This window comes from Myotis myotis, unplaced genomic scaffold (genome assembly GCF_014108235.1).
Source record: "Myotis myotis isolate mMyoMyo1 unplaced genomic scaffold, mMyoMyo1.p scaffold_m19_p_12, whole genome shotgun sequence".
In the NCBI taxonomy this organism is placed as follows: Eukaryota; Metazoa; Chordata; class Mammalia; order Chiroptera; family Vespertilionidae; genus Myotis; species Myotis myotis.
In genome coordinates, this window is record NW_023416316.1 from 41,494,640 (window position 1) to 41,515,972 (window position 21,333).

The 21,333-nt window shown below is 44.9% G+C and overlaps 1 protein-coding gene and 1 non-coding gene across 6 annotated transcripts in view; one reads left to right on the plus strand and one right to left on the minus strand.

Annotated features, from left to right (window-relative positions):
- The window catches only part of KLF9 (Kruppel like factor 9), a 28,993-nt gene extending 9,222 nt beyond the window's left edge, over positions 1-19,771 (plus strand). The window contains exons 2-4 of one of the 5 annotated variants that reach the window (XR_004971281.1): positions 16,374-17,237; positions 17,451-17,525; positions 17,783-19,771. Coding sequence is in view for 1 of the 5 variants with exons in the window: in XM_036330863.1 (XP_036186756.1) it covers positions 16,374-16,603 (230 nt within the window). In the remaining 4 variants the exon portion in view is untranslated. Of the gene's footprint in view, positions 1-16,373 lie in introns of all 5 variants that reach the window. The other 4 variants (XR_004971280.1, XR_004971279.1, XR_004971282.1 and 1 more) reach the window with 4 other exon arrangements.
- LOC118667841 lies at positions 14,052-14,155 on the minus strand. The gene has a single exon (XR_004971418.1). It is a non-coding gene; the product is annotated as a U6 spliceosomal RNA (small nuclear RNA).
- Positions 19,772-21,333: the final 1,562 nt, after the last annotated feature.

Genomic DNA, 21,333 nt, shown 5'->3' on the forward strand with positions numbered 1-21,333 from the left:
CGTCCCTTCAGCAGATAATAGGACTCACATTATTCATAGAGAAGGCCTTCCCCACGGAAGGAGTCAGGTGCATCCATTTTTTATGCGTGGGATATTCCGAGGCATTTCTTTCCCTTCGTGCTTACAGCCCTTGTTTATGACGGTGTGCCCGCAGGCTTCCCTTTCAATCTCCGTCTGTCATGACCTGTGTTAGCGTTTGGAATCCTGAGGTGAGAATTGATTATCTGGATCTGGAATCTAAAGGTTCTAGAGCTGCAAGAACCAGTTCGCTCTCCATCTAAGCCCAAGGCCTTTGAATATTTTTCTTTTAATGAAATTGAGAATGATCACAAATTTGAACAGGAGAATGGACTTCATCCCTGATGGATCCTTTTTTAAAAAGTGAGGACAGCTTCAGATAGTTTGGCTCAGTGGATGTAGCAATGATCAGCGGACTGAAGGGTCCGGGTTCCATTCTGGTCAAGGGCATGTGGTTGCAGGCTCCATCCCAGGGCACATGGGGAGGCAACCAATTGATGTGTCTCTCTGACATCGATGTGTCTCTTTCCCTACCTTCCACTCTCTCTAAGAATCAATGGAAAGATGAGGATTAACAAAAATAAAATAAAATAAAAATTGAGGACATTATTGAAATAGATTAAAGTAAAGAGATGGGAGCTTAAGCCATACAAAATTAATGACAAGGATCTGAAATGCAGGCATTAGTAGTATTTGAATTAAACAAACTTTGAACATTTTTCAATGTTTGAAAACCACAAAGCGAGTCTCTGTGGTTTTGGAAGTGAGTAAGTACCTCCTGGAGCAGCTGACTTGAACCAAAGTGGGAACGAAAGGGGCAGACAGAGGAACAAAAATCTTGCCTGAGAATTATAGACATTTCAGACCTGGAAGAAACCATACTTTGTTCAAAAAGAAAGAGGGGAGAAAAGAACTTACATCTCTTCCTTCCAAGAATCCAGCTTTGTTGAGAGAGAGGCAGAAAGGAGGAGTGAAGCCTGTGATGAAGACACCAGGCTCCTTGAAGGAACGTGCGGAGAGGCCTTTACCTGCAGTAGGAGCGGTTAGAGCAGTGGTCCCCAACCTTTCTTTGGCCACGCCCCACCTAAGCACCTCTGAAATCCTGATGCCCCCCCCTCCCCCGTGACATATAATTCTTGTTATTCAAAAAGTGAACTCCTATTCATGTGGAGGAAGCCTAAAAGGCCATTAACTTGGTCTAAACAAGCTTCCAAAGAACGTGGCATCCATGAAAGAGAAAAATAAAAGAACGAAAGGACAGTTGAAGTACCGAGGAAGAAATCACCAAGAAATTATTAAAAAAATAATATGAAGTGATGGGAGGAAATAGCAAATAAAGTTTCAAAAACATATCATAGAGAACTGAAGTATATAATATGTCACAATATATATTTATATACTGTATTTGAGGCCCCGAGAACCATAAGAAATGCAAAAAAATCACTGTTAATCATTCTCAAATTGCCCCCCCCTTAAAAATCAAATTGCCCTCCTGTGGGGCCTGTGCCCCACATTGGGAACCACTGGGTTAGAGCATGGGCTTTCCAAAGGTCCCTCCAAGAACCTTGTGTTCAAATCCTGCCTCTGCCACTCTAATGATGAGAACTTTTTGAGCCTCAGTTTTTCCATCTGTAAAATGGAGTTCAATTCATTTTATACTTGGGTTTGTTATAAGACTTAATTCAAATGAGTTATTTAAAGCATTTAGAACAGTGTCCCCATTTATTATAATTTATAAATTATATTTATAATATTTATGAATATTATAATTTTTTTAAAAATTAACGTGTTGCTCAGAAAGCCCTTGTTTCTAGAATTTTTGTTTAAAATTCCAGATTAATCCAGCAGCAGCTCATTCATTTAAATAATAATTATTTATTGAGTGACTATTACATATAAAGAGCTGTGTTAGATATTGATAGCAGGCACTGTGAATGTTGTGAGTGAATAATAGTAGTAATAACAATAACAGTAATAAGGTAAATTATGAATATTAGTAGTAATATTAATAGTAATAGTAATAATAGTACTAAGAACAGTAACATCTACCATTTATTATATTCAAGTTCCAAGCCAAATAGTTGACATACTTTGTCACATTTAAACTCACAGAAGTCCTATGAGATAGGAAGGTACTCTTATTCTCATTTTATAGGAGTTAGACTTGGAGTTAGTTAACTTAGCCCAAGGTTACTCTGGAACTTTCCTAGTTTGTTTCTAGGTGGTTGGAGTTGTGTATGTATGGTGGTTCACCTGGACCTCTTGGGTTTCTGCCAGTGGGAAAAGACCCTGCGTTTTGCATGGCTCTCTTGGATTTGGCTCTAAAGCTACCATTCTTTAGCTCTCTACTCTTGTGTTCTAACTCTGGTTTGTGGTTAGTTTTTATGAACCTTAGTTAGGAATATCTGTAGAAATCTTTGACTTGGATCAAACCTGTCCTGTCTTTTCCAATAGTTACCCAGAATCTACTTCCTTCCCGTTGAAAAGCACCCTAGTTCTGGGCACATAGCTGTCTTAGTCAGGACCCTTGGTTGTAAGCAACAGAAACCAATCTTGGACTGGCTTAATAAAAATAGAACTTTATTGGTTCGGATAACCAACACATCTGGAGTAGCTCTAGTTGTAGGTATCTCTAGATACAGGTACTCGGTGTCTGCCTCTCTCTCCGGCTCAGCTTTGCTGGTTTTTGCTTTGGCTTCATTCAGGGGCAGGCTGTCTCCGAATGGCAGTAAGATGGCTGACGGCAGTTCCAGACTCCCATCCTCTCAATGCAGACAGTTCCCCTTTCCTAATGATCCCAGCAAAGTCCTGGGCTTCACGCTCTATACCTGAGTTAGAATGTTGTGCCTTTCTCTGAACTCAGTCACCGTGGCACGAATGGGTCACATGCAACGTCTGGGGTTGTGGGGTCACCTCTGGAGTTGCGCCGACTCAGAGTGAGGAAGGTGTGGTTTCTAAAAGGAAATTTGAGGTGTGCTGTTTATTACCCCAAAGAGGCAGTGGATGCCAGACAAAACCGACAGCCAATCACTCTATCTGCCATTTAGAATTACAAGCAGGATGTTCCAAAGAGCAGATTTTGACCAAATGAGAGACAGATGAGTATGACATTGTCTCTCCATATTTTTCTTCCCTTTGACGAGAAAGGGCTCTGACCTGTCTCTGGAGTTCAGCCTAAAGTTTGGCCACCAGTGCTGGGCTGAATCGTCTTAGTAAACATAGAGGATTTCAACATGTATGTCTTGTGCTCAGCCTCATCACTATAGACCTACTTCAGAGGGTGTTCTGGAAGCCAGTACCCAGAGCCTCACCGGGAACAAGTGTAACGGCAGCCGTGTGATCAGTGGTGCCATTCACTTGGCCTTAATTCCGATCGTCTGTCCATTTTAATGCCCAGAACGGCTGTCACCCTCTGTGCTAATAGATAAAAGCCTCATCTTTATAAAGATGAGCTGTTTATTTGGCAAAGCCCACTGGGATTCAGAAGTCTATTTAGTTGTGCGTAATGCCCAACAAAAACACCGTAATAAATCATAAGGGGCACAAATTAGATCTTCAAAAACACATCAAAATGACTGAAATCCCCGTGCTGCCGTAATTCCACAGCAGTTTTGTACCGTTGCCGTTTCAACGAAAACAAGCAGCGTGACAACCAGACAGCTGGCTTCCCCTCTCTCGTGTTGCAAATCACGCCCATGGCCAGGCACAAAATGCCTGTCTGGTGAGCATTATCCCACTGAGGCGGAGCTTCCCAGCATGAAAGAAACACGGGATGTGCCCCTCCAACCTGAGTCATTTTTTCTCAGTGTCCTGCTTGCCGAGAAATGTCGAAACACTGCCCAGGAATGCCTGCTCAGGGAGAGCTGGGGGCGTCAGGCAGGGGGCAGTTTGGTGACGGTTGGATGCTCAGACCTGCCATTCTTTGTGGCCAACAGTGACAGGTGCCAGGCAATACTAATTAGTGGCTCGCTTCATTAAGGCTTGACACACTATTTGACAGTGGCCTCTGTGGCCTCTGTGAGGAAGACCTATGGTCATCACAGCCTTCCTCTGGTGCCAGCTGTATACAGAGGGTAAGCCCAGAGAGGGAAAGGTAGAAACACATGCTGGTGGAGCATCACTAGTGACGGAGTGCCGCAGCCCGGCCGGCAGGTGGAGTGGGCATTCATTAACCAGGCACCAGTCTCCTCTCCGGTACTTGCCTCTTTTGCCCACTGTCTTTTCTGAGCCAAAGGCTTCGGCTTTCTGGAGAGCAGCTGTCCCCAGACTGGAAGCTGTGGGCGCTACACATAATTTTACCCAAGTGCACAAATGGAGAGGTTAACCTTGTGTTCACTAAAGATGCCAAAAGTCTCCGTGGCCCTTGCAAAGCTGCTATGCCTGTTGCGTAAGAACTTCCCGGTCACGAGCCTGGGTGTGCAAAGAGTAAGCTGCACGTAACCAGACTGAGTTTTCAGGCCCCTTCACCCCCTCCCATTTCTGCTATGAATGCAAGAACTTTTCCTTGGCAATTCAGGGTCTCTCGGTCCTCTTTTGGGTGCCGTTTGCAAAATCAGAGTTCTCTCTCCCTCCCCCTTTGCCTTTCTTTTCCCTGGGTAGCAATCTATTACTTGGTAGGCAAGAGGCTCACCTCTGATTCTGGCATCATGGGAGGGTTGTCCGTGTTGCATGCCATCCTTCGACATGGTGGTCTCCCCTGGGGCGCCATGCACCAGCGGGGGCCCGGGTTCTGACATGCTGACCTCCCCTCCTGGAGAGGGCCTCTGCGCAGTGGCTCCAGGTGTCAGATCCTGTCCTCTGTGACTCAGTCCTCCTGTGGCCTTCTCCCAAGTGCTTGGTCTTGGGCTCAGGAACACACAAGAACAGACATTTGGCCCGGCCGGCGTGGCTGAGTGTTGACCTATAAACCAGGAGGTTACAGTTTGAGTCCCCATCGGGGCACATGCCCCGGTTTCGGGGCTCTGTCCCTAGTGTGGGGCGTGCAGGAGGCAGCTGATCAGTGATTCTCTCCCATCGTTGATGTTTCTATCTCTCTCTCTCTCTCTCCCCTCCTCTCTGAAATCAATAAGGATATATTTTTTTTAAAAAAGACATTTGGAAGGGTGCGGAGCTGCGAGGCATGCACTGGGACCCTTCTCTCAGCGGGGCAACCCAACTCCTCTCACTGAGTCATTGTGGGGACTCCCCTGGAGGGGCTGTACTGGCTCTGGACATGCTGTGGGCAGGTGGCAGTGGCCGCTCCTCTGGGACTGTCCAAGCCTGTTTATAAAAGGAGAGAGAAAATGCCAGGCTCCTCTTAGAGACCTTTGCATCTGTTCTCTACACACAGCCCCTCTAATCTCTCTTTCCCTACAGCCCAGGTCTTGGCAGGAAACTCCGGCCAATCAAGGGAGCTTCAGCACTTCCGGGTCTGCTTTACATTTTTAAAACTCTATTTTGAAATTTAAAGCTCAACAGCAACTTATTTGTTACAAACTGTCTCTGCCCGCCCCAAGGCCGTGCGTCTGGGAAGGAAGAGAATCAGGAAAACATGCCCTAAAAGGCTCTCTCTACACCTAGGTAGGGCCTTTTCTCTCCTTTCACTTCTACTCTTGTTTTGTGCTCAAACTGAAGGAGGATTTGACAACTGGTTCCAATCTGAGGGTGTCCTTGAGGACATCACCTGCCCTCGGAGTCGGCTTTATCTGAAACAGGACAGGTTTGAATTCGATGGCCATAAAAATCACCCCAAATGCAAAGATCCTAACAATCTGTGTCCTCAGGATAGTTTTGCCATCAAACACGTATATCCGTTCCTTGCTTAGTGCCTGGTAGTTTTGTTTATTATTTCTCTTTTTCACAAATAACTGGGAAGAAGCATCGTCCGTAGTCTGGGATGGCAGGAAGAAGGTGGGCATGGGAATCGGCTAATCTGGGCCTGGGCCTGGCCGTGTGGCTGTGAGGAGGTCACTTCACCTCTTTGCTGGTTCCGAGTCGCTGAGATGGGGGCCATGTAACTGAGACACCAAGACATGCCTCTAGCCGGGTTGAGAGCCTAAAGAGTCAAGAATCTATTGTCTGCCATCTTCCTCCGAGGTCCCAGCCCAGGAGCTGCCTCACGGATCAGTAGAGGTTGCGGGGCGCGTACTAGCAGTACTCGGACAGGCTTGCTTCCTGGACAGCATGCTCCAGTGAGGAAGTGCTGGGTGACAGGTTACAGACACACACCCACTTCCCGGTGCAGAACCTGAAGTATGGGCCAGCTGCCTTCCACAGATAAACACGGCCGGGAAGGAAAATCACACATCCAAACCCTATAGTGACTCTGTTGTATCAACACATACCATATAAAGGGAAGCCAGATCACAGGAGGGGGTCAGAGGGGGGCCGTGAGCAAATGGGATTACGATGGGATGGCATTCAGACAGGATTACTCTTCCAAAGCTTATCAAGTGTTTTCATTTTTCCAGAACATCTCCATGTGTAGGTGGTAATATTTTGGGCAAACAGGAAGGCTTTGATTTCTCGATATTTTTAGTCCAGTAGGAATTGGAGTGATTTACGTAGGGAAATGCAGAATTGCCTGTACCCATAGATGGCCTACATACCTCCTCAATCGAGTGTGTGGGTGCGTCTGCGCTTGAGAGTAATGGAATTGAAAAGTAAAGCAAAGGCTCACATTTTGTTCCTGCAAGTCAACGTCGCTTTGCTGTAGGTAATGAGGACAGAAGATAATGGACAAGGGGCACCGAAGGCCTGGGGTCAGGGCAGTGTGTGTGTGTGTGTGTGTGTGTGTGTGTGTGTATGGACATGGGCCTCCCCATCCTCATCCGTGAGGAATGCTGTGTTGGTTTGGCTTTCTGCATCTGCACGCTCTTGTCCCCAGCTTCCTAATGGGGACACTCCTAGGTGGGGCAGCCCTGCTGTTACTGTCTGTGTGACTCCATATCTGAAGGGAGATTCCTGTCTGTTCTATGGGCCATTTTCCTTTCACATATAGAAAAAGGAGGAGCGGGGGAGGTGGAGGAGGAGTGAGAAAACAGATGTAGCTTGTTCTGAAAGTTTCTCACTTTCTAACAATTTATTTGAGAAAGACACAGAATGATGCCTCTCCTTTCTGTGGTCTTTTTTTTTTTTCTCTTTATTTTTTAATATATTTTTTCTCTCGTTATTGATTAAGGTATTACATATGTGTGCTTATCCCCCCATGGCTCCTCCACCACCACCACCACCCCCCCGCCCCCCCCCCCACACACACACTCATGCCCTCACCCCCACTGGTGTCTGTGTCCCTTGGTTAGGCTTATATGTATGTATACAAGTCCTTTGGTTGATCCTTTCTTTGGTCTTGAACACTGGAGAGTCCCAGTAATTTCTCAATAGAAAGTAAATCCTCTCCATTCCCCACAATTACATAAGCCATTCATGGGAAAATTTAAACTCAGGCACGCCATTGTTTCCTTTGTTTTCTGTAAGACTTTTTTCCTGACTTTTTCTCATTATAAATTTGTACTTACTGTTTTAAAAAATTAGAAAATATAGGGGTAAATTACAGAAAGAAGTTACTCTTTGTCCCCTTACCTGTAGATAACTGCTGTTCACAATTTGTATATTTTTCCCCAGGATTTTCTCTCTCCATTCATGTCCACATATGTACACGGCAGATTGTACTCTTTTCACTCAGCAAGGTACTGCTAACATCTTTCCATTTCATTGTCACACCCTAGTACCTTTCTAACAGTACATATTATTCCACTGTTTGGTTATACTTATATCTACTAAACCAGTTCTTTATTGTTACACATTTTTTTATTTTTATTGATTTTGTTTGTTTGTTTGTTTTTGTTTTTACAGAGGGGAAGGGAGAGGGATAGAGAGTTAGAAACATCGATGAGAGAGAAACATCGATTAGCTGCCTCCTGCACAACCCCTACTGGGGATCAAGTCTGCAACCAAGGTACATGCCCTTGACCAGAATCAAACCCAGGACCCTTCAGTCCGAGGGCCGACGCTCTATCCACTGAGCCAAACCAGTTAGGGCTATTGTCACACATTTAAATTATCAAGGTTTATCTTATCCCTATATATTTTTGTGTTCCCATCTACTTATTACCAAAAACAATTCCTAGACAAATATATTGCCATCTGGCCCTGGATCAATTATAAGACCCATCTGTGCAATAGAGGGCCAATTTCCTCATGCCTCCATCAATGATAGGTATATGAACATACTGTAACATTTTCACCAGCCTGATAAACATTTCATTGGCGTTTTAATTAGTATGTTTTGATTACTGGTGAGATTGAATATATTTTTTTTTATTTATTAGCCGTTAGTGTATAACTTATTTGCATCCTAAAATTTGCTCAATTTCATTAAATTGGGCTACTTATTTTGATTTGCAAGTGTCCTTTTTATATTACAGATTTTAACCTTTTGCTATATGTTGCAATTTCCTTTACTAGTTCACTCTTTTGTTCTTGAAATTTCTTTGAAATACATTTTTTATGTATTTCAAAATTATCCATTAAATAGGATTTTGCCTTTGGTTTCAAGTTTCGAAAGTCTCTCTCCATTCCAGCATTTTAAAAATGTGCACCTATATTTTCTTTTACAATTATAGTTTAAGTCTTTTTACATTTACATATATGGCCCATTGGGAATTTATTTAGGTCAAAGGTAGAAGGTAGGGATCCAGATCTAATTTTTAAAAACCTGGTGTCTATGCCATTTATCAAATGAAACATCCTTTTATTCACTGAGAAATGTCCCAACCCTGTAGAGTCTGAGTTTATTTTCAGACTCGAGTCTTTTCCACTGAGTTGCCTTTTCCTGTGCTAGCATCACACCGTCTTAATTATTGCAGCTTTAATCATACATTTTAATAACTGGTGTTGCAAGTGCTCACTTATTATTATTCTAATGCAAAAGTTCCTTGGCAAGTTGAGCATACTTATTCTTGCAAATAACTTTAGAATAATTTTGTCAAGTTCAAGAACAAAGGATTTCTATGGGGTGTGTTAATTTCATAGATGAATTTGTACAGAATTGCCATATTCTCACCATTAGCGGCCAAGAGCAGGGAAATGTTCCGTTTGTTTGTTTTCTTTTAAAGTTAGGGTTTTCTTCACGCAGGTCCTGAATTTTTGTTGTTAAGCTTATCCTGACTAGCTTTGGTTAGCATATAAGAAAACCATTGCTCTTTTGTATCCTTACTCCTATGATTGCACTTTTAATTTATATTAGTTTTTCAGTTATTTATTTTGGGGTTTCCAAATAGAAAGTTGTATCGACTGAACAATTCCTATTTCACTTCCTCCTTTCACAAGTTGCTTCTTATTCTGTTATCTAGTTGCACTCACTAACACAGTGATGGCGAACCTATGACACGCGTGTCAGAGGTGACACGCGAACTCATTTTTTTGGTTGATTTTTCTTTGTTAAATGGCATTTAAATATATAAAATAAATATCAAAAATATAAATCTTTGTTTTACTATGGTTGCAAATATCAAAAAATTTCTATATGTGACACGGCACCAGAGTTAAGTTAGGGTTTTTCAAAATGCTGACACGCTGAGCTCAAAAGGTTCGCCATCACTGCACTAACATTTTCTGAACAACATTAAATGGCAGTGATGATGGGGCGGGTGTCCACCCTGCTTTGAGTTTGACTTCATTTTACAATTGACCTAGCTGGGGAAAGGTTTCAGGTCTATTTTTTTTTTTTTTATCCTGTTAAGGAACTATTTTTCTATTCTCCTGAAAGTTAAATACTATTTTGTATTTGTTAAGGCAAGAGATGTGTGTGTGTGTGGCAGGGGGTGGGGAAGGGGGGGCGGGTTGCGGGTGTATTAGCCTCTTAAGATGGGGAATGATACCAATATGATTTCCTAATATCAAATTATCCTTTTATCTCTGGAATCCTATTTGCTATTTTTGCAATAAAAAAACGGCTCTTTTTCAAGAGGCGGCCTTGATTTTGTACATCTGTGCGTAGCTATCATCCTTAATTGGCATTTTTAGAGTTCTGTTCTAAAAAGGAGGTCTAGTTCCCTTAGATTTGTTTTACTAGATTGGGTTACTTTTGCTCGAGGCAATGGAAGCTTCAGAGTTTGTATTTTTAAATTTTTTTATTTATTGGATTGGGGAGAGAGAAAAAGAGAGGGAGAGAGACACACACACACTTCAGTGTGTTGTTTCACTTATGGATGCACACATTGGTTGACTCTTGGATGTGTCATGACTGGGGACCAAATCCACAACGTTGGCGCATTGGGATGACACTCTAGCCAACTGAGCTACCTGAACAGGACTAGAATTTGTGTATTTAACCTTCTTGCCTCTATTAAGGTTAGCCCATTTTAGGCACCTTCTGTGGAATTGTGAACGGAAAGGTGAGAAGAACCCGGTGGGAAAGGAGTAGTATTTTTTTAAAAATATATTTTATTGATTTTTTACAGAGAGGAAGGGAGAGGGATAGAGAGTTAGAAACATCGATCAGCTGCCTCCTGCACACCCCCCACTGGGGATGTGCCTGAAACCATGCCCTTGTTCGGAATCGAACCTGTGACCCTTGAATCTGCAGGCTGATGCTCTATCTGCTGAGCCAAACCGGTTAGGGCTGGGAAAGGAGTAGTATTGAGAGCATAGGCCGCCCTGACCCCAGGCCAGGACCTCAGTGGCAGCCTGTCGCAGCCCAGGGGAGCCTGGATAGGGTTGGGTGTGTCCAGTGAGCTATCCCCGTACTTGTGCTCTTTCCCCCTTCAGTTGGAGGACTCAACACTGTTCATTTCAAGACCTGACTGAGAAGAATAAGCTTCACTTGGTACAGGCATACTAATCACCTGGCGGAGTGCAGGCTCCTCCTTCAAAGCAATGAGCCATCATTTGTGCTAACTAGGCAAGCACATAGCCGGCAGGCTCCCCTCCACTTCTCCTGAACCCACTGCAGGCCCAGGAGACTTCTGGAGGCCTGGCCTGCCTCTGCTAAGAGAGCCTTTTACCCATTTGCTGCAGGGTTCAGGAGCGGGTTTGATCAGGTTTATTTTATACTCTGAGCTGAGTCTGTCAGTGAGAGGTGCTTAGCTTGTTGCTGAAAGGGGAGGGGAGTGTCATATAAATAATGAAAGTGTGGAGAAACCTGGGCTGTTAACAGCTCTGCTCCAGTAACGCAGAGTTGATCGTGTCGCTGCCTCTGGGTGTGTTTTCCTGCGAAGGCCAGAAATAAAGCACTAGTACATGTCTGTTCCTCTTCCTTCCTCCCAGGGGGATGGTAACGCTCTCATTAATACCAAAGACAAGCTTAAATATTCTTTAATTGATAGTTGATTCCCCGGTATGATTTCTTCGGCATGAAGAAGGCTGCGACCATTCTTTTGGGGGCCTCAGCACTGAGCTGAAAGAAAGGACTGGACTTGGCCTCCCTCTGGCTGCAGGATGCAGGTCACCCCATTGTCACTCAGGCCTCCTTCTGTGCACATCATCTCTGGTCCTGTTCCGTCCGAGATTCTGTTCCTTCTCTAAAGATGATTTCCCCATTCCATACTTGTTTGGGTCTGAAGCGTGTATCATTTCCCAGATGATACCTTGTTAGTGTCTGTCATTGACGAGCATGCTAAAATGTATCCCATAGTAGGTTGCATGCAAACTCTGGGGGGTCAAAGCTGGGCGATGTTAAAGGGCTCCCAGTTCTAAGTCCCAGGAAGGACCCAGGGTCCCTTCCAGACCCTGCCTGGCCAGCACAACGCGTCATAGAGGGTTGAACTGAATGCCTTTCGTAGGGAAAAGCCCTTTCCAGTTGGCCCTGGATCCCCACCCTGACCCTTGATCTCACACGCCTGGCATTTCGCCCGTTTTTATTGTGTGTCTGGCTCCTGAAGACATTTGGATTTATACCAGGTGTAAGTTCACATCTTCAGATGGAGATGAGGGGTCAGCCAGCTTCCTGTAAAGGACCCGGCAGTAAATATTCTCTGCTCTGTGAGCCACACGATCCCTGTCGCAACTCCTCAACCCTGCGTTGTCGTGGAGACGTAGCTGTGGATGATACACACACAAGCCTGGCTGGGTCCCAGTTCAGCTTTGTATGTGGATGTGAACTGCATATAACTCTCTCCTGTGACACAATATTATTCTTTTGATTCCCCCCCCCCCCCCCCCCGAACCATTTGGTAAAAAGCAAATCTAAGAATGGTGTTTAGACCGTTCTTAGCTGGTGGACTTGACAAAACCACATGGCCCGTCACTTTGGGCCTGCGGACCACAGTTTGCAGACCCTGATGAAGAGCGTGGTTCAGAAGCTTCTAGTGCTTTTCCACAGGATCCAAGAAGAACCACAGTGATCCCAGAGCTTTTACACCAGCAGCTCACTTCCAAGGAGTTGCTTTTTTAAATGCTTGGAAACTATAAACTTGAATTATACAAGTTTAATTCCTTGAGTTACAGGAGTCGAACAAAGGCTGCTGCTGACTGGTTTGCGCTGGGCTCTGTGGGTGGCCCTCTTTTCTCGGGAACACTCAGGGATAAGGATGCCAGGCCAGTGGCCGCATCTGGGTTAGAAGCAGGGAGAGCTGTCACAGGAAGACAGCTGTGAGGGGCAGTGAATAGATTGTAGCCAGAAGGTCCATGGAAAGTGAATTCGATGGGAATGGACCCTGATCACGGTTGAAATGTACGGAACTTGTGAGCATCTTGTACTTAATAGGTCTCCTGTGCATGCGGCTGACTCGGGCTTCCTGACAGTTTTCCCCTCGCTGTCACTTCCACAACACCACCCTCCTACAGAGGGTGCGCCCTATTTCTTTCATGATCCTAGCACACGGCAGGGTGGGCTTCTGGTCCGTTTTTCTCCACATAGAGACAGATCCATTCCAATGAATTAACCTCCTCTCATGACTCACCTGAAAGAAGCATGTGCCAGTGAGTAAGCTAAACCACCTTACCACGGCTCCAAGGAAACCACGGCTGGTGGGTTTTGTCCTGACACGCACTGAGAACACACTGCACCTTCCTCTCCTCCAAGCCGTAAAGCAGTGGAGAGAGGGTTTTCTGTTGTTTGTTTTGGTTTTCACAACTCATCACTCTCTGAATGCTGATCCTTTATTATATATATTTTTAACATAACATGTTTAAAAGAACATCTCTCCCATAGACACATCATTGGGCTTAGAGAGGACTTGGCTGCTGTCCAAATCTGGAGTAGCGCAGAGTCTTGCCCAGGGATCCGGAAACTTCTGAGCAGGCTTCGGTCATGTGAGCATCCTGGAGGATGAACACACTCAACACACACACACACACACACACACACACACAGTTGAAGCATTTACTAAATGTTTGGCAGCACAAGTAGCACAACAGTCAGATGTGACATTGTCTTTGCCCTAGGAAGCTCAACCTTGTTGGGTTGTGACAACCTGCATTTCACCTTCTGCCCAGAGTTCTGCTGAACTGGGTAAAAATGCTATTTCATCCAACAAAAGTGGCAAAATGTAGTTTCCAGCTCCATGTGGTTGAGTTTTTCAGAGTTCATTGTGAAGCTCTCTGCTTTTTTGTTGGTTTTGTCCCTACCAGAGCCACTGAGCATCCTCAGGCACCATTAACCCTAGCTCATCCCCGTGGGCAGGCCTCAGCGTTTATTGGTTTGCTGTCGCCTTTTGCTGCTGTGGATTTGCAGCCCGGAGTTCAGTGAGAGCTTATCCCTAGACCCCCGTATAGCGAATTGGCCTATAGTAGTCCCCTTCTCAGTTTCCCTTTCTTTGGTTTTAGTTACCCACCAGCAATAGCAGTCTGACAGTATTAAGTGGAAAATTCCAGAAATAAAGAATTCATAAGTTGTAAATTGTGTACGTCCTGGGCAATGTGCTGACTACTCTGCTGTGTGCATCGTTCCGTCTTAGACGTGAATCATCCCTTTGTCCAGCACGTCCATACTGTCTACGCGCCACGCCTGCTAGCCACTCAGTGACCGTCTCAGTTATCGAAGACTGTCCCAGGGTGGCAGTGATGGCGTCCAAGTTACCCTTATTTACTTTACTTTATTATTATTATTATTTTAAAATATGGAACACTTCATGAATTTGCGGGTCATCCTTGCACAGGGGTCATGCTAATCTCTGTATCGTTCCAATTTTAGTATATGTGCTGCCGAAGCGAGCACAAGTTACCCTTATTTTGGTTAATAATGGCCCCAAAGTGCAGGAATAGTGATGCTGGTAATTCAGATATGCTGCAGAGAAGCTGTAAAGTGTATGTATGGGGGAAGGAGGGAACATAGTATATATAGGGTTTGTTACTATTCGGACACCCATGGGGGTCTTGTAACATATCCCTGTAGATAAGAGGACGGGAGGGGCGGGGGCTATTGAATACAGATTGGTTTTGCCCACTTGGGGTTTCCCACAAGAGCAGGTAGGTTGGAGAGGTTGTGATCACCATTGCTCTGCTCAGAGGATAGCAAATAAAACCTTAGTCATGTAGAGGAGTCACGAGGTGATGGGGGGTTTTGCTTTGTTGTTATTACCGTTATTTCTGCATCTCTGGCACAGGTTAGGAGGAGCTGGGGAAAAGAAGGAAAATGTTTGGGCGATTCAGTCACACCACGCTGGACAGCTCCCAGCCTTTGGAGTCTCTGGGTTCCAGCAAGGTGGGGACCAGAGTGAGAAAAGAGTCACTCCTCACACCTACAGAGAGTGCCTTGGAGTGTTCTGTGTAAACCAGGAGTTGTGTGCCTGAGCCTATGAAACAGCTGCTTTGGGCTGCGCTGGGAAAGGTGTGAAGAGCAGGCTGGCGCTTGGAGCTAGAGGAGCCAGCAAGACTCTTCTCTTAGCTCGTTCTGCCTTTCTGCTGTGTGTCCCCAGTCATGGACACAGTCCCTCCCCTGCCATTCTGGGGGGTCAGGGGGCGCCTGATGCTGGACCTGACCATGTCTAGAAGGCAGGGTTTAGCTGCATTTTCAAGGGACACAGACAATGATGTGAATTTGAGGAAAGCAACTAGGATGGGGAGGGATTTGGAGCCACTGTCACGTGTTACACCTCTGTTTCCTCATCTGTAAAATGGGCCACCTCCGTGGGATGTCCTATGGGATTTCAATGAGATAATTCTCTTAGCTCCGTGCCTGCACTTTTAGGTGTAATGTTGGTTCTTCTTTTATGAGAAATATGGAAGACACTCAGATTGTTTAGTCTAGACAAGGAAAGATTAGAGAGAGATATGTGAGCTGCCTTTCGATATTTAAAGGATGATTATGTGGCAGAGGGAACCAACTTATTTTTAGGTTGAAGAAAAAATGACTAAAATATGGCCTTCGCAGGGAGGCAGATTTTATATCGACGGGTGTGTGTGACGGAGATGCTGGGGAGCAGCAGGCTGGCTCTGTGTGCGGCTCTCAGTCACCAGCCTTGCCCTCAGGAGCTTGGGGAGATGCTCCGGGTGGGAGGCCAGTTGTCCTAGACGCCTCCGTTCTCTTCCATCTCTGCGATGCCATGAAATTCAGCAAAGGCCTGAGGTTTTGACCCCTCTGGGAGAACTCATGAAGCCAGTAACCGCGTACCATAAACCAGAACGAGTAATTTCCAAGGCTCTTAGGGACCCATTGGGTACAAAACAGCAAGCTTATTTGCTTAGAGATGATTCTCAGCTATTTCTTCCTGGGACCAGTTTTCTAGAGCTGCCATAACTCAGCACCACAGACTGGGCAGCCTCAACAACAGAAATTTATATATCTCACAGTTTGGGGGCTAGACATCCGAGGTGAGGATGTTTGACAGAGGTGGTTTCTTCTGAGGGTTCTCTCTCCCTGGCTTGGAGCTGCCTGTCTTCTCCCAGTGTCTTTGCATGGTCTTTCCTCTGTGTCTGTGTGTGTCCTAATCTCCTCTTCTTTTTAAGAAATGTTTTTATTGAGAGCGGAAGGGAGAGGGAGAGAGAGAATCATTGATGTGAGAGAGAAACTTTGTCAGCTGCCTCCTGCACGCCCCCTACTGGGGACAGCCCGCATGTGCTCTGACCGGGATTGGAACCGGGGACCTTTTGGTGCACAGGCAGATGCCCCACCCACTGAGCCACACAGGCCAGGGCATCTTCTCTTCTTACAAGGACACCAGTCATTGGCGTAGGACCCAGCCTCATGACCTCATTCAACCTTAACTATTTCTTTCAAGACCTTATCTCCAAATGCAGCCACCTTCTCAGGAACTGGGGGTGCGGACGCCAACCTCTGAATCGGGGGAGGTTGTGGGGGCACATCATTCATCCCATCGCACCGATATACAAGGGCGCTGTCCTTTGGGCCATCGGGGCTGTTGATCATCACCAGCCTCCAGAACTTCGGTTACGTGTTCTTGAAACGGTCTCTTGTCTCGCTTCCCTTCTCTTAGGTGAACGGCCCTTCCCCTGCACGTGGCCAGACTGCCTTAAAAAGTTCTCCCGCTCGGATGAGCTGACCCGCCACTACCGGACCCACACCGGGGAGAAGCAGTTCCGCTGCCCGCTCTGCGAGAAGCGCTTCATGAGGAGCGACCACCTCACCAAGCACGCGCGGCGCCACACCGAGTTCCACCCCAGCATGATCAAGCGGTCCAAAAAGGCCCTGGCCAGCCCTTTGTGAGGCGCGACCCGCGGGAGCCAGGGAGGGCCCGGCCCGGAGAGACACAGCCACCCCCGCACACGGACGGACACGCAGAAACCAGGCCCCCGAGAGGCACGCTGCCAGCACAGGAAGCCCTGTTCTTTGGTCAATATTCTGATTTTTCCTCTCCCTGCATTGTTTTTAAAAAAGCACATTGTGGCCCAAGGGAACTCTGAACCACCTCTGACTTTTGGAGGAAAAGCAAATTTTTTGTGTGTGTGTGGGTTTTTTTTCTCCTTTATTTTTTTTGGGGGGTGGGGGGCGGTGGGAGGGTGATGGTGGGTGGGGAGAGGGGGGTCCGGCCAAGACTGGGGCAGAATTTTAAAGATTCAACACTGGTGTACATACGTGTGACTGGGTGAGTTGACCTGTGGCATCACAGTGATTCCGGGCCCTTTCTGCTTGCTGTCTCAGAATTGTTTTCGTACCTTTTAATGTAATGACGAGTGTGCTTCGGTTTCTTTAGCAAAACCACTCTCTTGAATCACGTTAACTTTTGAGACAAAAACGCCATAGCACAGCTGTCTTTATGCAAGCAAGAGCACACCTCCTCCAGCATGACCTGTCATCTAAAGACTTGGAAACAAACACGTTGCTTATAGTCAATGAATGGGTAAGCCGTCTGAACTTATACTAATCAAGACAAACCTTGGAAAGGTTACACTAAGTACAGAACTTTTTCAGCCTTGCTTTGTATGAATTGTACTTTCCGAACATAAGCTGCACTTTAAGTTGTAATGCAGAGGATGAATAAGTTACGTTCATGCTTTAAGGATAGAAGCAGACATTCTTTTTGGAACCACGTTATAACCTGCTTATTTTACAGTATACACGTTCCCCTAAGAAATCACAGAAGATGCGAGGGCAGAATGTATGCAATAGATGCTGAAGGAGAAGGAGGGTAGGTTTGTTTGTTTTTTAATCATTTAAAAAGAACAAACAGAATTTTGACTCTATTAACTTCCCCAAATTTTCCGATTCTTTTAGTTCACGCCACCGTATTGTACCATAATGCCACGAAGGGAGAGGGCTTTGACTCTGGTGGGTTTTATTTGAATGGATGCATAACAGTAGCTGGTTCTGGAAACACCTTTGTTTTTTGGGGGGGAAAGGTGTGTTGGTCTCCTTCCCATGTTCCTACAAAACTCCCACTAACAGGTGCAAGAGTTATATAAAACGAAAAGGGAGCTGAACTGTGAAAAAACTATACCCCGTAAGCAGTGAGTGCCAAGGGAAAATACCACGATGATATCAGAGGAGACGGCAACGCCGGCACATGGGATCCACACGGATGACAACACATCACTGTACCTGATACATCCGAAGCCTCACCACTATGTATCTTGTCTCCAGGTGTCTACAATGGCCTAAACCACTACATCCATTACACGCCATTTACCTGAAAACTTCATTTTGGCCTTTCCACGGTCAAAAACACGAACTGAGTTTTCATAGTGAAGAAGAAACCTCACATGGGGGAGTCAGCAGTGATGGTGGGAAAATGTTTACATTTTTTTTTTCTTCAGAAATAACGCTTCCTGACAATTTTATCTGGTATTTAAAACAGGGAGCCCTGGTGCACTGGCGTTTACACATGTGCTAGAAGATGTGTTGTGTAAACCTAGGGTGCCCCCCTGCCAGCGGACGCGTTATTTCCCCCGATACATGCTCGTTTCCAGTTCAGAACCCGTGTGGCTCCTGCCGCAGGCGTGGGTCACAGCTGACTCCTGCTTCCAACACAGTAGCCATCACTAGCATGGTGGGTTTTGCTTTTTTTTTTTCCTTTTTGTTTTGTTTAACCAACATAGTTGTATTAGTAGTTCTATAAAGAGAACTGCTTTTAACATTAGGGACTGGGAGCAGTCCATGGGATAAAACGGAAAGTGTTTTCTCACGGGAAAACATGTCAGGAAAAATAAAAGAACACTTTCTACCTCTGTTTCAGATTTTTGAAACGCTTATTTTAAACCAAATTTTAATTTCTGTGTCCAAAATAAGTTTTAAGGACATCTGTTCTTCCATGCGAAATAGGGGAGGCCGCCTGCTTCTGACAGAGTTCACGGAGTGGTTCTGCTTGTGACCCTCTGCACGCGGCCTTTTGGTGAGAGAGGAGTTTGGGGTTGCCTAGCAACCCACCAACTTGTACAAACTCATCTTTCCCTCACAGAAAGAAACGAAGAAAAACCAGGCAAAGTCAGTGAAAGACAATCTTTGTAGTTTCAGGAGTAATTCTGTATGTGGCTTTTGTCCAGCACTTAGATGGATGTAAATGCAGCAACTTGTTTAAAAAAAAAAATGCACAATTTACTTCCCCCAAAAAGTTGCTCCTTGCCTTTTCAAGGTGTTGACAAACACACATTTGATATTCTCTTATATGTTATAGTAACGTAACGTATAAACTCAAGGCTTTTTATTCTTTGTGATAAATCCTGTTTTAAAATGTCACAAAACAGGAACCAGCATTCTAATTAGATTTACTATATGAAGATTTGGTTCAACTAGGACTACTAGAGTTCATTGAACTTACTAAAACTATGAAGCAATTACTTTTTATATTAAAAAGACCATGGATTTAACTTTAAAAAATCCAAATGCAGGATAGTAATTTTTGTTTACTTTTTTAACCAAACGGAATTTTTTGAAAGTCTATTGCAGGTGTTTAAACAGAAAGGAAAGTTGTTTTACCTAATACTGTAAGTAGTTGTCATATTCTGGAAACATTTAATAGTTTTAGAGTTAAGATAACTCCTCTCCTTGGTTAGGGAAGACGAAAGCCCTTCACCACTGTGGAACGATGCCCTGGCGTTAAGGTCTGTCTCTACATCATGCTTTTTTTGAGAATTACATTTGGTAGTTATAATTACAGAAACGGATTAGTTGTAAGTTTGCAGATAGATTTAGCACAGTACTCATCACTCTGGATAGCCTGCAATGTCCTCTCACGCAGATGATCTGTAACACTGTAAGATACTGATCTTTACAACTGTTTAATCAGTTTTATTTTTGTACAGTATTAGTGACCTAAGTTATTTTGCTGTCCTGTTTTTGTAAATCAAACAAAATTATAATAGAGGATTCTGACAGTAGGTATTTTGTACATATGTATATATGTTGTCCAAATAAAAATAATAAAAATGATCAAGATTTCATTGTCCCTGCCTTTCTGTGTTTTAAAGGCGGCTCATTTTGCTGCAAGAGCGGTTACTTCTTTCACCTGTGCTCAGAGGAAGTTATGATGAGCGCAAAGAGGCGTCGGCCCTGTGCGCCTCAGCACGGGCGGTATCTGTACGGGCCTGTGCATACTTGCTATTCACAGACCTTCGAGGTAGCGGGTGGAATGGAGGCTGCTGGGAACCACTGTATGATGGTGGAGGGGAATGTTTGTATTTTCAGGGGATGTTAGGACGTCAGGGGTAAGAGAAGAGGAGGTGGCTGGAATATAAAGTAATGTATATTATAGCGTAATATAGGACAGTGTAAATCACTAACAGGTTATAAAGCTCAGACGAGGCTGGGGTGTGGTAGGAACTGGTCAGAGAATGTGAGAGACTCGAACTGTGCTTTTGAGACATGATATCGGTAAGAACACCCAGGTTGAGGTCTTGGAGTTGGGGCAGTGGAACCATTAAGCTAAGTGAAGGTGAACACCAAAGTGTGCGTGTAATTTCTATAGATACATACATACTAGCTGCCTATTACTCATTAAAGTCTTATTATAGTCTCATCATGATGCCAAGTGTTTAGGTCTTTTCCGTCATTTAATCCTTACAGCAGCGCTACAGGTCATACAGTAGACACTGTCATCCACATATTTCAGATGAAAAAATTGAGGGTCACATAACTTGCCAAAAGACACAGTTAATAGGTGTTATATTAAATCTGGATCTGCTGACTCCAGCCCTCCATCTCTTTATGCCTGCATCAGAGCAGCCATGGACTAACAGAGCATCATTTCCATTTGACCCATTTATTGAGTACCTGTTAGTGCCACGGATTGTTATCTCTGAGGACACAAAGGTGAAAAAAAGAACCAGACGAGTTTATATGTCAGTGGATGGAAGCACATAAACAGGTAAACACATTATCCATATAATTTTAGATAGTGATAAGCATTATGATGACAATACCACAGAGCCGGGTGGCTTGCATGTTGGGGAAGGTGATTTTCAATTGAGGGGATTTGAACGTCTGATCTGGGACCTGGATGATGGAGGAGTCAGGCCTGCAAAGATGTGGAGGGAGTGAGGAGAGCCAGTGCAGGAGTTTGGTGGCTGGAATATAAAAAGGACAAGAAAGGATGGGAAGTTGGGGTGGTTGGTACAGGACGGGCCACGAGGGCCTTGTATCGTAGGTTATAACGTGGTGTTTGATTTTTGATCCAAAGGATGGAAGAACCTTTTGGAAGGTTTAAAGCAGAGAGTGCGACGATCACATATATATGACAGCAAGCTCTTTCTGGGTGCTGCATGGAAAATAGATTTTAGAAGGGCAAGAGTAGAAGCTGGGGCACTAGTGAGGAGGGTGCTGTATTTGTCCAGGCAAGAGACGGTGGTCATTCAGACCAGGTGGTTAGCAGTGGGGGTGGAAAGAAGTGAGTAGTTCCAAAAATAAGTTGGAGGCAGAATCATTGGGATTTGGGGATGTTAGGGTGTCAGGGATAAGAGAAGAAAAGGCCTAACAATGACCCTCAGGCTATGGTCTTCGTTAAT